The sequence below is a fragment of the Panthera uncia genome, chromosome D1 (genome assembly GCF_023721935.1).
Source record: "Panthera uncia isolate 11264 chromosome D1, Puncia_PCG_1.0, whole genome shotgun sequence".
Classification (NCBI taxonomy): Eukaryota; Metazoa; Chordata; class Mammalia; order Carnivora; family Felidae; genus Panthera; species Panthera uncia.
In genome coordinates this window covers 105,242,047-105,266,444 of record NC_064808.1, presented here as the reverse complement: position 1 = coordinate 105,266,444, position 24,398 = coordinate 105,242,047, and the positions used below count along the sequence as shown (strand labels likewise).

The following is a 24,398-nucleotide window of genomic DNA, read 5'->3' as shown; positions in this document are numbered from 1 at the left end:
CTTCTATCTGTTTTGCTCACTAATAGATGGAGGAAGAAAGCCTGGAACAAAATAATTTGTTTTATGTGAAACACACCAAATTTAAGTCTCTCACTCTTTAAGAGAAGAATTTAAGGACAGTGTGATTTCTATGAAGTCAAACAGTCAGTAAATGGCACAGTCCAAAATAAAACCGGGTCTCTCTCTTTTCCCCTGGGACGCACTGGTGGCGCATAAGACAATACATATGAAAATCCATTTTTAAAAGAAGTAAACAAACAAGCAATCGCACGTATAAACACAGTAACACAGATATAGAAACACCCTGCATTAAAATATCAGCACTGCCCAGTAGTAGTAGTATACAAACAAACTTCCATTAACTCACCTCCACCCCAGGGTTTTTGGATGACGTCTGTGTTACAGTTTCTTTGAATTTATTTGCCTTTGCAAGTTGAGCTTTAAGTTGTTCCGCTAATTCCTTCAGAGGGAAAGACAAGAACAATGAGTGTCATATATAGCTTAATTCCTCAGTGAAGAATACTTCAAATGTATATGCAGGAGGGAAAAGAGCAGAGTGAACACTCCTGCAGCAGTAAACCTCAATTCAGGGGACTGCTTTTTAATGAATTCATCTCAGTTACATATGTCTCAAATGCCCGGAGCATTCGTTTATGATTTGAGAGTAAACAATTACAAGGGCATATATTCTAGGGGAGAGACAGGGATATGGGGAAAACAACCTCAAGAATGACATTTTTATAATTCCTCGGATATTATCACCATCCAGTACTCAAAATTTCAATTACTGTAACAAGAAAGCCATAATAAGATTTAACATATTACCTTCTTTAATGTTAAGTAATTTTAATAAGAACTCTGAACGTATCTCATTTTTACTCTAGGAAGTTTATAGAAATGTACAGAAAACAAGTGACATGTAAAGAAATAAACAAAGAGGAGCATATGAACAGGCAAAGAACACTGTTCTCCATTGCAGTGGCTCCGTGACCAAAGGAACAATTCTTTCAACATAAATTAACCTCCTAACTTGGTGACCTCTCTTTCACTAGTGTGAACTAATTCCTTTGTGCTTTCAAAACTCAAACTTTATTTTCCTGCTATTATTTCCTGGCGGGTTGTCTCTCTTACCAAACTTCAGGGCTGAGCTGCAGTTCAGTGTTACCAAGGACCAGATTCAATGAGAAAGTGCGGCATGTGCAAGATACGCCTTTTAACAGACACACAAACTAATAAAAATAGAAGCATCTTGTTTAGCAACTTTTATGCTACCAAACAGGGTCATACTGGCAGTACAACAAAACGGAAGCCTACTTAGGGATCACTTATATTTGGATTTGAGATCAGTACATACATATGACCAGGAGGAAATCTATTCTGTCACACCATGCAAAGCTGTCTGGATTTGCTATTCTGCCATGTATGACGTCACATGTATTAGTATATCAGAAATGTGATACTAAAATACAGCAATAATAAATAGACAGAGATAGGTGTAGCTCGCACCAAATCATCCATATTTTCTATTCAGTTCTCAGGTCAATCAGTCTTACAGCATAACATTATTATGGAAATTAAATGAGCTAATCTATACAATGCATCAAACACTTACCAGGCACAAACGTACTACATTAAAATATGCCTACATGAAACAACTATCTTTTTTTAGGAGCTCATTTGTTAGGTACCTAAGTAAAGGAATTTAAGAAAGCAATACATGCTCTCAATAATATGTGACAAAACAAGGGAAAGAAGACAATGACATCTTTATTTCCCTCAAGTATGCTATGCTAGAATTGCAAAGTAGAAATTTTAAAAAACATGTCATACCCTGGGATCTCAGACTTCAGAGATCTGACAGAAAAAGTAGACAATTTATTTAGAAGTGGGCAGTACAGGATTTAGGAATGTTCAAGAATTTTGTTAAAGAATCAATAAGCAGCAGTTGGCTACAGCCAACATTATGAAGAAACTTCCAAAATTACTGGTAAGAAGTTAAACAGTTAACTCCTATTCTCCTAGAAACACCACAGAAGACATACCATATTTCCCATCATCTCTGCCTTGATAATCTTGGCTCCCAGTTTGTTCTTCTCATCAACACTCAAAATGTGGATGGAATCATCTTCAAGACCGCCTCTGTTTGAACAGGACAGATTAAGAGCATATGAAACAGAGGGACACTGCAACTAACAACATCAAGACTCAAATGTGATTTTAATTGACCTCAACAAAATATTCAGCATCAAGAGATCATGATTCTAAAACCTTAAAATATAAACAAAACAAAAAACAAAGGTTCAATATTCCACCAAAAATCACCAGTTTAAGGCTCTTTATCACAATACCATAATCAGGCAGTTATAATAACTGACCAAAGTCCCAGTAAGAATGAGATAAATACTATGTGAACTATTCTTTACTATCTAATATTCCCATACTCATTCTAAAAAGGAAACAAACGAGAAAATTAAAACACTACAATCAGGCCATAGTTCTACACAGCTGGGTGTGATAAATTACTGATAGTCTAAGAAACTAAACAGGAAATGGCATGCTTAACTGCAGTCAAAGAATAAAAACAATGAGCATGTGTTCTTTTTGCAACATAAATGCGAAATTACTGAATTAGACAACAAATACTAGTTTATGACTAAGGTCATGGGCCAAACCTAGACTCACTGAAGACCAGAGAAATTTCCAGCCAAGGTTAGATTCCTGGCACATAAAAAGTTGTGCCAGCTTACTTCCCTAAGAAAGATCACTGCGGTACGGGGAAGGGATGCAGGCCAAGCCTGAAGGACTGACTCCTCAGTGAAGGAGACACAGCTAAGATTCCAAAACTTAAAGACAGCCAGACAGAAGAAAGCTGCACAGTGAGAGAAGCGCACAAAACTAAAGAGTTCCCCTTGAGTATTTAGCAAGAAACTGCCCGTGGCCGGAGAAAGTCCCATCCCAAAGAGAAGAGGAGCGACATCCAGCATTTCTGGGAAAAGTGCCTGATCTCGCTAGCCAGACGAGGAAAGCTTCAACTCAGAAAGCAATGGGGACAGCATTAAAGGTCTCGCGTCATTACTGGGAAATAATAAGCTCTAGGCTAAATGTTGATCTACGCCCAATGAACCAATGTTAAAAGCAAAAGTCTACAGGAGCAAAGAGTTTCCAATCAACTTAACCATGTTCCCCCAGGGCAAACATCAAGAATTAGTTACAGGAATGCAAAAATATCCCATGCTCAACACAGTAAAATTCATAGCATCTAGTAACCAAAGATAGCAGACGTGCCAAGATGTAGAAAAATAAGACCTACAATTAGGAGAAATAGCTATCAATCAAAATAAACCAAGAACTGACTCAGATGTAAGAAAAAGCAGATAAGAACATTAAAAGTTATTATTGTAACTGCATTCCATATGTTTGAAAAGTTACAAACAAGTAAGACATAAAATAGATCAGAACTGAATTTCTACAGTTGAACACTGGTGTCTCAGATTAAAAAAAAAACAAAAAAAAACAAAAAACCACTAGATAGGATTCACAGGAGATGAGACTGCCAAGGAAAAAGTAGTGAACTTAAAATATTAGAAACTAGGGGGGCCTAGGTGGCTCAGTCAGTTGGGCAACTCTTGATCTCGGCTCAGGTCACGATCTCACAGTTGCTGAGTTCGGGACCCATGTCCCTGCGCTGTCAGCACAAAGCCTGCTTGGGATTCTCTGTCTCTATCAAAAATAAACAAACAGGGGTGCCTGGGTGGCTCAGTCAGTTAAGTGTCCAATTTCGGCTCAGGTCATGATCTCACAGCTCGTGAGTTCGAGCCCCGCATCGGGCTCTGTGCTGACAGCTCAGAGCCTGGAGCCTGCTTTGGATTCTGTGTCTCCCTCTCGCTCTGCCCCTAACCCACTTGCATTCTGTATCTGTTTCTCTCAAAAATAAATAAACATTAAAAAATTTTTTTAATATAATAAATAAATAAACATTAAAAACTATGCAAAATGAAACATACAGAAAAAAAGAATTTTAAAAAATAAAAAGAGCATCAGAGAACTATGGGATAACCTTAAACCTGACTACTTAGGCCATTGGAGTTCCCAAAAGAAATGGGAGACAGAAGAAACAAAGGCCAAATTTTCCAAACACCTGAAAAGCTGCTTAGAGAACTAAAAATTTCAGGGAATCCCAAGCACAAAAAAAAAAAAAAAAAAAAAAAAAAAAAAAAACTACATTAAAAAAAAACCCTATTCCCAGGGACATCATAATCAAATTGCTCAAAACTTGTGATAAAGAGAACAATGTTAAAGCAGCCACAGGGGGGATAAAAGAGAGACACACTTAGGCACACAGAAAAAAGTGTGACAGCAGATTTCTCATCAAAAACAATCCAGGCAAGAAAAGAGCAGCAACATTTCCAAAGTACTTTAAATTATCAACCAAAAATTCTATACCAAGTGAAGGTATCTTTCAAAAACAAATTGAAATGAAAACTCTTTCAGACAGAGAGTTGAAAGAATGTTAAAGAAAAGCCTTCAGGCAGAAGGAAAATTATACCAGACTGTAGTATGGATTAACTCAAAGAATGATGCCTACAAAGGTAAATGAAGAATACTTTCTCTTATTACATAAGTCTCTGTAAAATAATTATTTAAACAAAAATAATAACAATATATGAGAGGTTTATGACAAAGATAAGTAAAATGTATGACAATAACAGAAAAGACTGGAGGGGATAAATGTAAATAAACTATTGTAAAGTTCTTATGCCATACAGGAATGGCATAATGAAGTTGGAGAAGTTAAAAATGTATACTATCAAATCTAAAAACAAACAAAAAACCCCACAAAATACCAAAAAAATTATAACAAGAGAAATGAAACAAAATCATAAAAATATGTAATCTAAAATAAAATAAAGGGGCATCTGGGTGGCTCAGTCAGTTAAGCTGCTGACTTCAGCTCCTGTCATGATCTTGCAGTTTGTGAGTTCAAGCCCCCCGCTGGGCTCTGTGCTGACAGCTCAGAGCCTGGAGCCTGCTAAGGATTCTGTTTCCCTCTCTTTCTGCCCCTCCCCCATTCAGGCTCTGTCTCTGTCTCTGTCTCTCTCTCTCAAAAATAAACATTAAAAAAATTTTTTTAATTAAAATAAGTCACATAAAGAGGAAAAAGGGAACAAAGAACACATAGGACAAGTAGAAAACAAAGAGCAAAATTAGACTTAAACCTTTATATCACATATATAAATGGTCTAAACATGTGAGTTAAAAGGCAAAATTGTCAGATAAAAGAGCAAAACTCAATGACAGAAAACATACCATAAAGACAAACACGTCAAATATAAAAGGGGGGAGCGGGAGATATATCATGTTTTACACTAGTCAAAAGAAAGGTAAAGTGACTTCTTTACTATCAAACAAATTAGATTACAGAGCAATAAATATTACCAGGGACAAAGAAAGCTGTTTCACTTCATGAAAAAGAGGTCAATCCATCAAGAGTACAAAAGAATCCCTAATGTAAGAGAGCTTCAAAATACACAAAGCAAAAACTGACAGAATTGCAAAGAGAAAGAGACTAATTTTACAATTACAGTTGCAGATTTTAAGACCCCACTCCCAGTACTTAATATATTCTTCAAGAATATGGAAGACTTGAATAACACTATCACTACCACGACCTAATGGAAATTCAGAGAATACCCTACCACGTAAGAGAATACACATTCTTTCCTGTGCATGCCAACATTTACCAAGATAGGCCATATTCTGAGCCATAAAGCAAGTCTCAATAAATTTAAAGGGATTTAAGTCATACAAACTGTGTTCTCTAACCCCAATGAAATTAAATTAGAAATCGTTAACAAAAATCTCTGAGAAATCCTCAACTATGTGGAAACTAAATAGCATATCTGGGAATAACCCATGGTCAATAACAAAATCAAAGAGAAATTAAAAAGTACTGCAAACCGAATAAAAATATAAACATAACAGGGCGTCTGGGTGGCTCAGTTGGTTAAACGCCCGACTTCACCTCAGGTCATGATCTAATGGTTTATGAGCTAGAGCCCCATATTGGACTCTGTGCTGACAACTCGGAGCCTGAAGCCTGCTTTGGATTCTGTGTCTCCCTCCCTCTCTCTCTCTGCCCCTTCCCCCACTCACGCTCTGTCTCTCAAAAATAAACATGTGTATATGTATATACATATACATATACACACACACATACATACATATACATAACAAATCAGAATTTATAGGATGCTAGATTTTTGCAGAACAGAGAGAAAGGAAGATGGCGGCGTAGGAGGACGCGGGGCTCACAGCGCGTCCGGCCGATCACTTAGATTCCACCTACACCTGCCTAAAGAACCCAGAAAACCGCCAGAGGATTAGCAGAAGGGAGTCTCAGGAGTCAAGCGCAGACTAGAGGCCCACGGAAGAGGGTAGGAAGGGCGGCGAGGCGGTGCGCGCTCCACGGACTGGTGGGAGGGAGCCGGGGCGGAGGGGCGGCTCGCAGGCCAAGCAGAGCCCCCGAGTCTGGCTGGCAAAAGCGGAGGGGCCGGACGGACTGTGTTCCGACAGCAAGCGCGACTTAGCGTCTGGGAGGTCATAAGTTAACAGCTCTGCGCGGAAAGCGGGAAGGCTGGAGGACAAAGGGAGGGAGAGCTGCTGAGCCCCCGGACGGCAGAGCTCAGCTTGGCGGGGAACAAAGGCGCCAGCGCCATCTCCCCCGCCCATCCCCCAGCCAAAATCCCAAAGGGAACCAGTTCCTGCCGGGGAACTTGCTCGCTCCGCGCAAACACCCAACTCTGTGCTTCTGCGGAGCCAAACCTCCGGCAGCGGATCTGACTCCCTCCCGCTGCCACAGGGCTCCTCCTGAAGTGGATCACCTAAGGAGAAGCGAGCTAAGCCTGCCCCTCCACCCCCCGTGCACCTTGCCTACCCACCCCAGCTAATACGCCAGATCCCCAGCAACACAAGCCTGGCAGTGTGCAAGTAGCCCAGACGGGACACGCCACCCCACAGTGAATCCCGCCCCTAGGAGAGGGGAAGAGAAGGCACACACCAGTCTGACTGTGGCCCCAGCAGTGGGCTGGGGGCAGACATCGGGTCGGACTGCGGCCCCGCCCACTAACTCCAGTTATACACCACAGCACAGGGGAAGTGCACTGCAGGTCCTCACCACGCCAGGGACTCTCCAAAATGACCAAACGTAAGAATTTCCCTCAGAAGAATCTCCAGGAAATAACAACAGCTAATGAACTGATCAAAAAGGATTTAAATAATATAACAGAAAGTGAATTTAGAATAATAGTCATAAAATTAATCGCTGGGCTTGAAAACAGTATACAGGACAGCAGAGAATCTCTTGCCATAAAGATCGAGGGACTAAGGAACAGTCACGAGGAGTTGAAAAACGCTTTAAACGAAATGCAAAACAAAATGGAAACCACGATGGCTCAGCTTGAAGAGGCAGAGGAGAGAATAGGTGAACTAGAAGATAAAGTTATGGAGAAAGAGGAAGCTGAAAGAAAGAGAGATAAAAAAATCCAGGAGTATGAGGGGAAAATTAGAGAACTAAGTGATACACTAAAAAAAAATAATATACGCATAATTGGTATCCCAGAGGAGGAAGAGAGAGGGAAAGGTGCTGAAGGGGTACTTGAACAAATTATAGCTGAGAACTTCCCTGAACTGGGGAAGGAAAAAGGCATTGAAATCCAAGAGGCACAGAGAACTCCCTTCAGACGTAACTTGAATCGATCTTCTGCACGACATATCATAGTGAAACTGGCAAAATACAAGGATAAAGAGAAAATTCTGAAAGCAGCAAGGGATAAACGTGCCCTCACATATAAAGGGAGACCTATAAGACTCGTGACTGATCTCTCCTTTGAAACTTGGCAGGCCAGAAAGGCTTGGCACGATATCTACAGTGTGCTAAACAGAAAAAATATGCAGCCGAGAATCCTTTATCCAGCAAGTCTGTCATTTAGAATAGAAGGAGAGATAAAGGTCTTCCCAAACAAACAAAAACTGAAGGAATTTGTCACCACGAAACCAGCCCTACAAGAGATCCTAAGGGGGATCCTGTGAGACAAAGTACCAGAGACATCACTACAAGCATAAAACATACAGACATCACAATGACTCTAAACCCATATCTTTCTATAATAACACTGAATGTAAATGGATTAAATGCGCCAACTAAAAGACATAGGGTATCAGAATGGATAAAAAAACAAGACCCATCTATTTGCTGTCTACAAGAGACTCATTTTAGATCTGAGGACACCTTTAGATTGAGAGTGAGGGGATGGAGAACTATTTATCATGCTCCTGGAAGCCAAAAGAAAGCTGGAGTAGCCATACTTATATCAGACAAACTAGACTTTAAATTAAAGGCTGTAACAGGAGATGAAGAAGGGCATTATATAATAATCACAGGGTCTATCCACCAGGAAGAGCTAACTATTATAAATGTCTATGCGCCAAATACCCGAGCCCCCAGATATATAAAACAATTACTCATAAACATAAGCAACCTTATTGATAAGAATGTGGTCATTGCAGGGGACTTTAACACCCCACTTACAGAAATGGATAGATCATCTAGACACACAGTCAATAAAGAAACAAGGGCCCTGAATGATACATTGGATCAGATGGACTTGACAGATATATTTAGAACTCTGCACCCCAAAGCAACAGAATATACTTTCTTCTCGAGTGCACATGGAACATTCTCCAAGATAGATCATATACTGGGTCACAAAACAGCCCTTCATAAGTTTACAAGAATTGAAATTATACCATGCATACTTTCAGACCACAATGCTATGAAGCTTGAAATCAACCACAGGGAAAAGTCTGGAAAACCTCCAAAAGCATGGAGGTTAAAGAACACCCTACTCACGAATGAGTGGGTCAACCAGGCAATTAGAGAAGAAATTAAAATATATATGGAAACAAACGAAAATGAAAATACAACAATCCAAACGCTTTGGGATGCAGCGAAGGCAGTCCTGAGAGGAAAATACATTGCAATCCAGGCCTATCTCAAGAAACAAGAAAAATCCCAAATACAAAACCTAACAGCACACCTAAAGGAAATAGAAGCAGAACAGCAAAGGCAGCCTAAACCCAGCAGAAGAAGAGAAATCATAAAGATCAGAGCAGAAATAAACAATATAGAATCTAAAAAAACTGTAGAGCAGATCAACGAAACCAAGAGTTGGTTTTTTGAAAAAATAAACAAAATTGACAAACCTCTAGCCAGGCTTCTCAAAAAGAAAAGGGAGATGACCCAAATAGATAAAATCATGAATGAAAATGGAATGATTACAACCAATCCCTCAGAGATACAAACAATTATCAGGGAATACTATGAAAAATTATATGCCAGCAAATTGGACAACCTGGAAGAAATGGACAAATTTCTAAACACCCACACTCTTCCAAAACTCAATCAGGAGGAAATAGAAAGCTTGAACAGACCCATAACCAGCGAAGAAATTGAATCGGTTATCAAAAATCTCCCAACAAATAAGAGTCCAGGACCAGATGGCTTCCCAGGGGAGTTCTACCAGACATTTAAAGCAGAGATAATACCTATCCTTCTCAAGCTATTCCAAGAAATAGAAAGGGAAGGAAAACTTCCAGACTCATTCTATGAAGCCAGTATTACTTTGATTCCTAAACCAGACAGAGACCCAGTAAAAAAAGAGAGAACTACAGGCCAATATCCCTGATGAATATGGATGCAAAAATTCTTAATAAGATACTAGCAAATCGAATTCAACAGCATATAAAAAGAATTATTCACCATGATCAAGTGGGATTCATTCCTGGGATGCAGGGCTGGTTCAACATTCGCAAATCGATCAACGTGATACATCACATTAACAAAAAAAAAGAGAAGAACCATATGATCCTGTCAATCGATGCAGAAAAGGCCTTTGACAAAATCCAGCACCCTTTCTTAATAAAAACCCTTGAGAAAGTCAGGATAGAAGGAACATACTTAAAGATCATAAAGGCCATTTATGAAAAGCCCACAGCTAACATCATCCTCAACGGGGAAAAACTGAGAGCTTTTTCCCTGAGATCAGGAACACGACAGGGATGCCCACTGTCACCGCTGTTGTTTAATATAGTGCTGGAAGTTCTAGCATCAGCAATCAGACAACAAAAGGAAATCAAAGGCATCAAAATTGGCAAAGATGAAGTCAAGCTTTCGCTTTTTGCAGATGACATGATATTATACATGGAAAATCCGATAGACTCCACCAAAAGTCTGCTAGAACTGATACATGAATTCAGCAAAGTTGCAGGATACAAAATCAATGTGCAGAAATCAGTTGCATTCTTATGAAGCAACAGAAAGACAAATGAAGAAACTGATCCCATTCACAATTGCACCAAGAAGCATAAAATACCTAGGAATAAATCTAACCAAAGATGTAAAAGATCTGTATGCTGAAAACTATAGAAAGCTTATGCAGGTAATTGAAGAAGATATAAAGAAATGGAAAGACATTCCCTGCTCATGGATTGGAAGAATAAATAGTGTCAAAATGTCAATACTACCCAAAGCTATCTACACATTCAATGCAATCCCAATCAAAATTGCACCAGCATTCTTCTCGAAACTAGAACAAGCAATCCTAAAATTCATATGGAACCACAAAAGGCCCCGAATAGCCAAAGTAATTTTGAAGAAGAAGACCAAAGCAGGAGGCATCACAATCCCAGACTTTAGCCTCTACTACAAAGCTGTCATCATCAAGACAGCATGGTATTGGCATAAAAACAGACACATAGACCAATGGAATAGAATAGAAACCCCAGAACTAGACCCACAAACGTATGGCCAACTCATCTTTGACAAAGCAGGAAAGAACATCCAATGGAAAAAAGACAGTCTCTTTAACAAATGGTGCTGGGAGAACTGGACAGCAACATGCAGAAGGTTGAAACTAGACCACTTTCTCACACCATTCACAAAAATAAACTCAAAATGGATAAAGGACCTGAATGTGAGACAGGAAACCATCAAAACCTTAGAGGAGAAAGCAAGAAAAGACCTCTCTGACCTCAGCCGTAGCAATCTCTTACTCGGCACATCCCCAAAGGCAAGGGAATTAAAAGCAAAAGTGAATTACTGGGACCTTATGAAGATAAAAAGCTTCTGCACAGCAAAGGAAACAACCAACAAAACTAAAAGGCAACCAACGGAATGGGAAAAGATATTTGCAAATGACACATCGGACAAAGGGCTGGTATCCAAAATCTATAAAGAGCTCATCAAACTCCACACCCGAAAAACAAATAACCCAGTGAAGAAATGGGCAGAAAACATGAATAGACACTTCTCTAAAGAAGACATCCGGATGGCCAACAGGCACATGAAAAGATGTTCAACGTCGCTCCTTATCAGGGAAATACAAATCAAAACCACACTCAGATACCACCTCACGCCAGTCAGAGTGGCCAAAATGAAGAAATCAGGAGACTATAGATGCTGGAGAGGATGTGGAGAAACAGGAACCCTCTTGCACTGTTGGTGGGAATGCAAATTGGTGCAGCCGCTCTGGAAAGCAGTGTGGAGGTTCCTCAGAAAATTAAAAATAGACCTACCCTATGACCCAGCAATAGCACTGCTAGGAATTTATCCAAGGGATACAGGAGTACTGATGCATAGGGGCACCTGTACCCCAATGTTTATAGCGGCACTCTCAACAATAGCCAAATTATGGAAAGAGCCTAAATGTCCATCAACTGATGAATGGATAAAGAAATTGTGGTTTATATACACAATGGAATACTACGTGGCAATGAGAAAAAATGAAATATGGCCTTTTGTAGCAACATGGATGGAACTGGAGAGTGTGATGCTAAGTGAAATAAGCCATACAGAGAAAGACAGATACCATATGGTTTCACTCTTATGTGGATCCTGAGAAACATAACAGAAACCCATGGGGGAGGGGAAGGAAAAAAAAAAAAAAAAAGAGGTTAGAGTGGGAGAGAGCCAAAGCATAAGAGACTGTTAAAAACTGAGAACAAATTGAGGGTTGATGGGGGGTGGGAGGGAGGGCAGGGTGGGTGATGGGTATTGAGGAGGGCACCTTTTGGGATGAGCACTGCGTGTTGTATGGAAACCAATTTGACAGTAAATTTCATATATTAAAAAAAAAAAAAAAAAAAAAGAATTTATAGGATGCTAGTAAAGCATTACTTAGGGAGAAGTTATAGCTCTAAATGCTTATATTAGAAAAGAAAGATCTCAAATCAATGATCTCAAATCTATGTAAAATGATACAATCAATGGGTAAACCATTTGGTAGTTTCTTAAAATTTAAAGATATAATTACCACATGATCTAGCCATTCCTCTCCTAGGTATTTACCCAAGAGAAAAGGAAGCATACATCCACACAAAGTTCTGTACATGAATATTCCAAGAAGCATTATGTACAATAGCTAAAAACTGGAAACATTCTATATGTTCACCAACAGGTGAATGGAAAAATTGTTTTATCTACCAATGGAAAACTACCCACCCATCAATAAAAAGGAATGAATTACTGCAACAACATGGATAAAGCTCAAAATAATTATGCACAGTGAAAGCCAGACAAAAAAAGAGTATATAACATATGATCCCACTTACATAAAACTCCAGAAAATGCAAACTAGTCTATAATTAAAGAAAGCAGATGAGTGAAATCTAGGGGGTTTGTAAGGGTGTGGGGAGAGGTGGGAGAGAATTATAAAAGGGTACCAGAAAACCCTGGGGGATGATGGTTTTGTGAGAACATACATACTTCTAAACTTACCAGATTGTACATTTCTATCTATGTGCAGTTTATTACATGTCAATTATACTTCAATAGTTGTTTTTCAAAACCCTCAAAGAGGAGTGATTTTAAAAACTTTCAAGCTAAAAACCCTGTCAGAATCTCACATATCAAGGATGTATCTATGATATTTCTAGTTTTCCTGAATTAGCACATTTCATCAGACTCTACTGAAATCAACTTGCATTTTCAACATACATTCTGAGTGGGGTAACAGCAAAATATATAAACAGATCTTCAAATCAAAACTTGACCTAACAAGCAATTATTTCTAAATAGCAAATTCCCTTTTGGAAAAAAAAAAAATAGCAAATCTTTCAGGAGACAGCATGTGAATTTTTTGAAAAAAAGACATTAATATCTGCAGAAATTCTGGAAGAACCATTTCTTCTCACAGAAAGAAAAAACACCATGGTGCTCAGACTAAGAAACCTAAAATATTTTAGCACCATTAGAAATATTAGGTAAAGCACCATTAGAAAGGAAAATGTTTTTGTTCCTCTCAAATTCCTTCAGTCTACATTTTAAAAACCAATTAGGAAGAGCAGTAGGGACACTGCATTCACGTGAGCAGAACATCACTACCATTTACGTGCTGCTAGACGTGGAGGGATTGCTTGTCAGTTAGTTGGACTGTTTTGTATGGAAAATATTTTTCAGTAACTTTTTCCAAATTCAATTCTGAGGTACACATCATTTTTATTATAAATGTAATTTACTTTAATTTCAAGGGTCAATATGTCAACAGATTCATGCCTACAAATAGGGATAAAAATAAAGGTATAAACACCTAAGAACAGATTCAAATTCTAAGAGTTCTAAATGCAACCTTTTCATGAAGCACTAGAAGCTGTTTCTTTAAAATGCCAATGCAGGGGCACCTGGGTGGCTCAGTTGGTTAAGCATCTGACTGTGGCTCAGGTCATGATCTCAGTTTGTGGGTTCAAGCCCCGCGTTGGGCCCTGTGCTGAGAGCTCAGATTCTGTGTCTCCCTCTCTCTCTGCCCCTCCCCCACTCACACTCTGTCTGTCTGTCTCTGTCTCTCTCTCTCCCTCCCTCAAAAATAAACATTAAAAAAATTTTTTTTAATAAATAAATAAATAAAGAGAATGCTAATCCTACTGTTGCATCATCATTGTAGAAATGAGAAATCCCTGTTAGTATTACAAGAAAAGGAGTTCTGGAGTCAGACTGACATGGGTTCAAATCCAGACTCTGTCCTTTACAAACTCTATGAGACTGGGCAAGTATCTTAACCTCTCTCAGGCTATAAAACCAAAAAGATGATCAATACCTACCCTCACATTATCAGAATCAAATGTGACAATGTATAAAACTATAATAAATTCAGTAATAGAATAAAATTCTAAACACAACACATAGCCTGATGCTCAATAATGGTAACTTTTGCCACTGAGAGCCAATTACTGAGTCAAAGAGGAATGTTCCAACCAGTCCTCCATTCACCACGCTCAAAATCCAACAGTGAAATCTTTTCAAGAAAGGAAAGAGGGGTGCCTGGCTGGCTCAGTTGGAGAGGAATGCAATTCTTGATTTCAGGGTCATGGGTTCGAGCCCCGCATCGGGTATAGAGATGACTTAAACAAATAAACTTAAGGAAAATTGTTTAAAAGAATGTCCAGAAATGGTACACAGTAAGTAAGCAAATCCTTCCAAGGGGCCACAGAAATAGATGCGTCATCACTGAGCCACAGAAGCCAACTCAAGCTCCCCCTTTCCTTTACATTCACTCCTTTGGTTCATGACTTCTTGTCTCTCAACTATAGCTTCCTCGCCAATATTTCATCCTCAAATCTGTTCCATTTCCCAGACTGGCCTACACAGTATGTTGGAATCTTTCTAAAATACAAATCTGGGGGCACCTGGGTGGCTCAGTCGGTTAAGCATCCAACTTCGGCTCAGGTCATGATCTTAACAGTTTGTGGGTTCGAACCTCGCGTCAGGCTCTGTGCTGACAGCTCAGAGCCTGGAGCCTGCTTCGGATTCTGTGTCTCCCCCTCCCTCTGCCCCTTCCCCGTTCATGCTCTGTCTCTCAAAAATAAATAAATGTGAAAACATTTTTAATAAATAAATAAATAAAATACAAATCTGATCTATTTCAAATCCTGGAGATACTTGTTACCAATCACTAGAGAATACTGTCCAACTCGGGAGCATGACTTCTGGAGATGTTTACAAGGCACGTGAGGCATATTCGCTATAACTGCCTACCCATTTTCCTCCCATTCAACTACATTCCACAAGTTATTGAGAGGTGAATTTGTGCTATGCGCTCTACCAGGATTCAGAGACGCAAAGACCATAAAAAGAAATATGCCCTCTCCTCAGGGAGTTACTGCATCTGACACTCCAAAATTCTGCTCTCAAATACTCAACTAGACCACGCTGACTTGTCTCCAAGTTATCTCCATGTTGATTACCCCTTCCCACTTACACCTAATGAGTTCATCCCTCAAGACCCTATCTTTCCTGGATTCTGTTCCCCCAGTGATATCTCAGAGGAGTTAATCATCCCTTGTTGTACACAGGAATTGTAATCATAAGGATCTATATTTAGACCTGCAACTAACTGTAAGTATCGCGGCGTTTATGTACATATTTCTTCACATGCCTATATAACTGGCTCTTTGATACCGTGAGCTCCTTGAAAGCAGAAACTGTGTCATAACTGTTTTTATAGCACTAGACCTAAGAAGGAGGTGCTGAATTCAGTAAATGTAAGATGCACAGCAGAAAGAATCTGTCAAAGCCATCTAACTGAAGTTCCAAGGGACATGTCTGGTACAAAAATCACCTCCCCTCATCACTGCATTCCTGGTCATACCAGAACAGATACTTTTTCTTTTTTTTTCAAATCTGAATAAAAGAGAGTTTGTTTTTCAAACTTTCAACTTCCAAAGATCACTTAAAGAAAATATGACATGCACACGGACCAGTAATTTTAACTGTTCATCAACATTTTGGTCAAAATAAAAAGCTAATATCACCTCATGCCAGTCAGAGTGGCTAAAATGAACAAATCAGGAGACTATAGATGCTGGCGAGGATGTGGAGAAACGGGAACCCTCTTGCATTGTTGGTGGGAATGCAAACTGGTGCAGCCGCTCTGGGAAACAGTGTGGAGATTCCTCAAAAAATAGATCTACCCTACAACCCAGCAATAGCACTGCTAGGAATTTACCCAAGGGATACAGGGGTGCTGACGCATAAGGGCACTTGTACCCCAATGTTTATAGCAGTACTATCAACAATAGCCAGGGGCGCCTGGATGGCGCAGTCGGTTAAGCGTCCGACTTCAGCCAGGTCACGATCTCGCGGTCCGTGAGTTCGAGCCCCGCGTCAGGCTCTGGGCTGATGGCTCGGAGCCTGGAGCCTGTTTCCGATTCTGTGTCTCCCTCTCTGTCTGTCCCTCCCCCGTTCATGCTCTGTCTCTCTCTGTCCCAAAAATAAATAAAAAACGTTGAAAAAAAATTAAAAAAAAAAAAAACAATAGCCAAATTATGGAAAAAGCCTAAATGTCCATCAACTGATGAATGGATAAAGAAATTGTGGTTTATATACACAATGGAACACTACGTGGCAATGAGAAAGAATGAAATATGGCCCTTTGTAGCAACGTGGATGGAACTGCAGGGTATTATGCTAAGGGAAGTAAGTCAGGCAGAGAAAGATACCATATGTTCTCACTCATATGTGGATCCTGAGAAACTTTACAGAAGACCACAGGGGAGGGGAAGGAAAAAAAAAAGTTAGAGACGGAGGGAGGCAAACCATAAGAGACTCTTAAAAACAGAATAAACTGAGGGTTGATGGGAGGTGGGAGGGAGGGGAGGGTGGGTGATGGGCACTGAGGAGGGCACCTGTTGGGATGAGCACTGGGTGTTGTATGGAAACCAATTTGACAACAAATTTCATATTAAAAAAAAAAAGCTAATAGCAGTTAAGTCATAACGAGAGGACATTTCAACTTTGTGAGCTGTGTGTGAATTAAATTGTTCTGTCACTTTTTCTCTTCTGAAGACACCAAACTCACTGTGGTGCATACAAAGACTAAAAAGGAACACCAATATTGTGGGGATCCTATGTTGAAAAACACTGACCTGAGTTGTCAAGAATTTCTGTAATTTTCTCCTGTCACTCGCAAATTACAGCCACACTCTCCTCTTCTTCAACACCCCTGTGCAAGACCAATCCTTCCACTTGTCTGAGTATATCAGATCCTACATTTATCCACAGTACCCTTGGGATTTTGCCCATAAATTATGCCATCTATCATCACTCTTCTAAAATTGATACTTCTCCCTTAATATATAAACATATTCAAGTGTCTGCAACTTAAAAGAAAAAAAAGGGAAAGAGAAAGGAGGCACTTTACTTAACCCATGTTTCCTATGTACACTTTCCATCTCTACCACCTCATGACCCACAATCATAACTTAGTCTATGAAATCTGGCTGATAAATCCTCTTTCACAATGATTTTTTTTATTTTTTTAATCTTTATTTATCTTTGAGAGAGACAGACAGACAGAACGCAAGCAGCGGAGGGGCAGAGGGAGAGAGAGACACAGAATCCGAAGCAGTCTCCAGGTTCCAGGCTCTGAGCTGTCAGCGCAGAGCCCAATGCAGGTTTCAAACTCAAGAGCCATGAGATCATGACCTGAGCTAAAGTCTGACGCTTAACCAACTGAGCTACCCAGGCACCCCTACAATGACAGTATTTTTTATTAAACTGCCAAAGACCTCTATTATTTCTATCCAAAGGCATATCTTTGTCATTTTACTTGACTCTTCCCACCACTTCTTAGTATGCAAAGTTGAAGATTCAATCAAGAGAGGACAGTGAAGGGGCACCTGGGTGACTCAGGTGGTTAAGCATCTGACTCTTGATTTCAGCTCAGGTCACAGTCGTGAGATTAAGCCCTGTGTGGGGCTCTATGCTGAGCATGAAGCCTGCTTGGGATTCTCTTTCTCTCCCTCTCATTCTCCCTGTCACTCTCCCTCTCTCAAAATAAACATTAAAAAAGAGAGAGAGGACAATGAAGGTATGCTAAACTCCAACCAAAGCTCCCAAGTTTCAAGAAGATAACAAATCCCAAGAAAGCTTTAAAAGCAACAACCTTCACTGTCATAAAATTCATACTCGTACATCTTTTTTTTTGGGGGGGGGGGTATTTTCTAACAGAAATTGTTTATTAGGAGACAAAAAGTAGATAAGGATAAATTAGATGATATAACAAAAATTCTGAGCCTCTCTGATACTAATATTTTCAATATTAACATACACTTCACTTCATAGAATAATAGGTATCAAATAAAGACTAAAATGAGTTGCTGGGCACACAGTGAATACAGGACACATGATTTCATCTGGTTAACGCCACAGCAAAGACACCCCTTGGCAGCAAATGCAAGGAACAGACTCTCCCTTACTTTCTCTTAACATTGACAATAATGAGCAAATGCCCTGAAAGAAACCTCGCCATGACATCTGCAATCATCCTGTACGAAGGAAAAAGTACAAGCATTTCTCATTTTCCAGGATTACTGCTACATTTCAGAAGTCTTCTTCATAATTAATTTCTAAAAAACAAATCCCCTTTTCCCATTAAAATGTATTCTCTGTGCAGCACACACACACCCAACTCTGCCTAAAAACTTTTGAGGAAGAAGTAATTAAAAAGCCTCCACCCCAATGACATTTCAGAAACCCTGAGCACACTGCAATTATTCTTTGCCTGCTGGCAGTGTTCATAGATCTCCTGCCCTTAATTACTCTCAACGCTTGTTCGTCAATTTTCTCCCTGTCCAAGGATCTCATGACTATACTCAAAACCTTCAGAACCTGTCATCCTTCTCTTGTCCTTCTGAGCTCCCACAGCAAACTCTGCCAAGAATTATACCCAAAGGCTAAGACAGTATATAAAATGGGTTAGTTCCTGATACTAACTTTATAAAATCTAAATTAAGGACAGCACACTAGTTTTTGTTCATATGGCATAATATTCTAGGTTTCAGAATCCAGAAAATACACAGCTGATATATTTTCCAACAAAACAAAATTATCCACAAACGCATTTTATTTCTAGGAATAATAAGCTTAAAGTTCTTGAGCATATGGACACCTTCCTTCTAGAGGATGCTTTTCGCCTACTTGAGAAAAATGCAAGGCCTGAAGAGGACAAAGGAAAAGAATGAGAAATGTGATCACAGCAAGAATGAATGAAAAGTAAGGATGAAAAAGGAAAATGAAACAAGAAGAAAAAGGAAATCTACAAGTGATGTAAACACTATATATTACGTGAAAACTATAAAGAGTCTTTACAGAGAACTCAAAGAGTAGCCAAAACAGATGACTAGCTAACAAAAATAAAACAAACACTAACATTTATAACGATACGCCAAACTTCACTCAGATTTAAAGAAATGCAAATCAAGCAAAGATTCTGTTTCTCAATGATGCAAATGACAAAAGTTCAAGGCTAAAAAGTTCAATAATACTGATGGTAAGGAAGAGAAAAGTCATCCTAATATTTGGCTGGTAAGAGAGTAAACTGGCTAATATAACAAGAATTAGAAATATAATCCAACTGCTTGGAATTTATTTTACAGCTATATTTAACCAATGTGCAAAGATACACATCGCTATTACTGCTGCACTTTTGTAAGGGCGACAAACTAGAAATCACCTAAAATCCACCAAGAGGGGACCCAGGAGAACTACTAGCTTATACCTCAGTTTTAATAGAATATTAAAGAGCCTTTAAAAAGTACATACATACAGGATGATGGGAAAACATCTTTAAGATATACTGATTGGGGAAAAAAAAGACATCAAAGTTTAGAATGGTATATACATTGTGAAGCTATGTAACTTAGATAGGTAATTAAGTTTTTTATATAATATTATCTCTACCAAAACGGTCACAAACCCAGAAAATGGCTAAGTGTTACATACAATTGCCAGATAAAAAACATGACACCCAGTCAAATTTGAATTTCAGGTAAACAAAAATTTTGCGGGATCAGTCTGTCCACATACTGCAAGGCACTTACTATTTTTTATTTGCTCAACCTGGCAACTCTCTCAACACACCACTGTGTGAGCTACACCCTCAACGCCTCAGTTTCTGCATGTGGAAAATACAGCACAGACGATTATTTCTTCTACTTGTACTATTATTTCTATGATTTTTCCCCCTACTTCTAAAACTTATTCCTTCTAGGGGCAGTTGGGTGGCTTAGTCAGCTGAACGTCCGACTTCGGCTCAGGTCATGATCTCGCAGTTCATGGGTTCAAGCCCCGCATCGGGATCTGTGCTGATGGCTCAGAGCCTGTAGCCTGCTTCAGATTCTGTGTCTCCCTCTCTCCCTGCCCCTTCCCCAATCATGCTCTGTCTCTCTCTGTCTCTCAAAAATGAATAAACGTTAAAAAAAATAAAATAAAACTTATTCATTCTAAAGTTCCCTAGAATTCTAGCATTTTATAAAGAATTCAGCATATACCCAGGATAATGTTCAAACTAACAGATTCCCACAATGCTTCAGTGGACCTCTTCAGTCCCTGGAAACAGACATTCCTCAACATGCTTCCTGGTCTCTGACTTTACACAACCCACACGGGCTCAGGAATCTTTTCTTTCACATATATGTAGATGATTTCTAGATTGTTCTTTCCTTCTCCAGTCAATCATGGAATTCATGGAAAGCTTCAAACCATCTGCAACACCAAAATGACAGAGCTAACAAAAATACTGCCTTCATGGGGTGCCTGGGTGGCTCAGTTGGTTAAGCATCCGACTCTTCATTTTGGATCAGGTTATGTTCTCACAGTTGGTGAGTTTGAGCACCTCGTCAGGCTCTGTGCTGACAGCCTGCTTGGGATTCTCTCTCCCTCTCTCTGCCCCACCCCCAACCCCTGCCGCTCGTGTGTGCTCACTTGCTCTCTCAGAAAAAATAAACATTTAAAATATACACATGTACACGTGTGTGTGTGTGTGCACGTGTATTGCCTTCAGACCAAAAAAATACAGCTTTTAGTGAGTACCTATATTACAGTATATCTATCGGAAATGTACAATTTAAATATGACCTACAAATATAAAGCAATTAGAGAACCAGATGAAATACTGAGTGTAAGGCTATTTCCCACGTAGCTGAAGTCACAGAAGTCAAGACCTACAGACTGCCCAATGTTAAGCCAACCCTGAGGATAAAAGTAAGAGTCTCCTCTCATTTTATGAAGCCAGTATTACTTTGATTCCTAAACCAGACAGAGACCCAGTAAAAAAAGAGAACTACAGGCCAATATCCCTGATGAATATGGATGCAAAAATTCTCAATAAGATACTAGCAAATCGAATTCAACAGCATATAAAAAGAATTGTTCACCATGATCAAGTGGGATTCATTCCTGGCCTGCAGGGCTGGTTCAACATTCGCAAATCAATGTGATACATCACATTAATAAAAGAAAAGATAAGAACCACATGATCCTGTCAATCAATGTAGAAAAGGCCTTTGACAAAATTCAGCAATATTTCTTAATAAAAAACCTCGAGAAAGTCAGGATAGAAGGAACATACTTAAACATCATAAAAGCCATTTATGAAAAGCCCACAGCTAACATTATCCTCAATGGGGAAAAACTGAGAGCTTTCTCCCTGAGATCAGGAACACGACAGGGATATCCACTCTCACTGCTGTTGTTTAACATAGTGTTGGAAGTTCTAGCATCAGCAATCAGACAACAAAAGGAAATCAAAGGCATCAAAATTGGCAAAGATGAAGTTAAGCTTTCACTTTTTGCAGATGACATGATATTATACATGGAAAATCTGATAGACTCCACCAGAAGTCTGCTAGAACTGATACATGAATTCAGCAAAGTTGCAGGATACAAAATCAACGTATAGAAATCAGTTGCATTCTTATACACTAATAATGAAGCAACAGAAAGACAAATAAAGAAACTGATCCCATTCACAATTGCACCAAGAAGCATAAAATACCTAGCAATAAATCTAACCAAAGACATAAAAGATCTGTATGCTGAAAACTATAGAAAGCTTATGAAAGAAATTGAAGAAGATATAAAGACATGGAAAAACATTCCGTGCTCATGGATTGGAAGAATAAATATTGTCAAAATGTCAATACTACCCAAAGCTATCTACACATTCAATGCAATCCCAATCAAAATTGCACCAGCATTCTTCTCAAAACTAGAACAAGCAATCCTAAAATTCATATAGAACCGCAAAAGGCCCCGAATAGCCAAAGTAATTTTGAAGAAGACCAAAGCAGGAGGCATCACGATCCCAGACTTTAGCCTCTACTACAAAGCTGTCATCATCAAGACAGCATGGTATTGGCACAAAAACAGACACATAGACCAATGGAATAGAATAGAAACCCCAGAACTAGACCCACAAACGTATGGCCAACTCATCTTTGACAAAGCAGGAAAGAACATCCAATGGAAAAAAGACAGTCTCTTTAACAAATGGTGCTGGGAGAACTGGACAGCAACATGCAGAAGGTTGAAACTAGACCACTTTCTCACACCATTCACAAAATAAACTCAAAATGGATAAAGGACCTGAATGTGAGACAGGAAACCATCAAAACCCTAGAGGAGAAAGCAGGAAAAGACCTCTCTGACCTCAGCCGTAGCAATCTCTTACTCGTCACATCCCCAAAGGCAAGGGAATTAAAAGCAAAAATGAATTACTGGGACCTTATGAAGATAAAAAGCTTCTGCACAGCAAAGGAAACAACCAACAAAACTAAAAGGCAACCAACAGAATGGGAAAAGATATTTGCAAATGACACATCGGACAAAGGGCTAGTATCCAAAATCTATAAAGAGCTCACCAAACTCCACACCCGAAAAACAAATAACCCAGTGAAGAAATGGGCAGAAAACATGAATAGACACTTCTCTAAAGAAGACATCCGGATGGCCAACAGGCACATGAAAAGATGTTCAATGTCGCTCCTCATCAGGGAAATACAAATCAAAACCACACTCAGATATCACCTCACACCAGTCAGAGTGGCCAAAATGAACAAATCAAGAGACTATAGATGCTGGCGAGGATGTGGAGAAACGGGAACCCTCTTGCACTGTTGGTGGGAATGCAAACTGGTGTAGCCACTCTGGAAAACAGTGTGGAGGTTCCTCAGAAAATTAAAAATAGACCTACCGTATGACCCAGCAATAGCACTGCTAGGAATTTACCCCAGGGATACAGGAGTACTGATGCATCGGGGCACTTGTACCCCAATGTTTATAGCAGCACTCTCAACAATAGCCAAATTATGGAAAGAGCCTAAATGTCCATCAACTGATGAATGGATAAAGAAATTGTGGTTTATATATACAATGGAGTACTACGTGGCAATGAGAAAGAATGAAATATGGCCCTTTGTAGCAACATGGATGGAACTGGAGAGTGTGATGCTAAGTGAAATAAGCCATACAGAGAAAGACAGATACCATATAGTTTCACTCTTATGTGGATCCTGAGAAACTTAACAGAAACCCATGGGGGAGGGGAAGAAAAAAAAAAAAAGAGGTTAGAGTGGAAGAGAGCCAAAGCATAAGAGGCTCTTAAAAAACTGAGAACAAACTGAGGGTTGATGGGGGGTGGGAGGGAGGGGAGGGTGGGTGATGGGTATTGAGGAGGGCATCTTTTGGGATGAGCACTGGGTGTTGTATGGAAACCAATTTGACAATAAACTTCATATACTGAAAAAAAAAAAAAAAAGTAAGAGTCTCCTAGTGCCAGCAGCTGGGGACTAGAAACAGTTACCTTCCAGAGTAGGTGGAGCAAAGCCTGGACAATTATATAGGTAGATAGCATAAGACATTCTCTAATCCCTGTCCTGTTTATCCAGTCAGTACAACCAGATTTCTCCTTTGGTTTCCTGGGAACAAAACCCTGCCTTGAACCAGAGCCCATCTGACTGGGGCCCCCATCACTCAGTCCAGGTTTTGCCAGCTTCCTCCCACTGAAAGCTGCACATGGTGCTTTATAATCCACAGCTTCAGATGGGATTAAGAAAAATGATTTGCCATACTCATGACCCCAAAGCACAACGTTTATACCTACTACTGCCACCAGTGATTTCTATTATTTCCTAAAACCTCTTCCTTGAGGGTCCTATTCATTTGGTGGTATTTTAAAACATATTTTAATGATCATTCTAAGCTACTCATTATTCTTTGGACACTTTTTTCCCCACTTATGGCTATTTCCAATACAACCAACTCTATAGCTAAGTCAATTTTTCCTAGGTTTGATCCCACTCAACCTGGGTTTCCTGTTCTACTGACTCAGCTCTGTATATAAGTACAAGAGGTGCAAGAATAGTAACACCAGTGAGTGTTATGCCTAATTACTACAGGTACAACCACTAACCTACCTATATTTCCCTTTTTTTTTCTTTTGAGAGAAAGCATGGGTGCACACATGCAGGCAGGGGATGGGCAGGGTGGGAGGGAGGAGGGAGGAAGGGAG

General features: G+C 39.5%; 1 protein-coding gene across 2 annotated transcripts in view; it reads right to left on the bottom strand.

Annotated features, from left to right (window-relative positions):
• The window catches only part of CWF19L2 (CWF19 like cell cycle control factor 2), a 176,065-nt gene that overhangs the window by 99,739 nt on the left and 51,928 nt on the right, over positions 1–24,398 (bottom strand). For both annotated transcript variants that reach the window (XM_049621379.1, XM_049621389.1), the window contains exons 9-10: positions 2,043–2,139; positions 368–460 (exon numbers count right to left, since the gene is read on the bottom strand). In XM_049621379.1, coding sequence (XP_049477336.1) covers positions 368–460; positions 2,043–2,139 — 190 coding nt within the window. The remainder of the gene's footprint in view (positions 1–367; positions 461–2,042; positions 2,140–24,398) is intronic.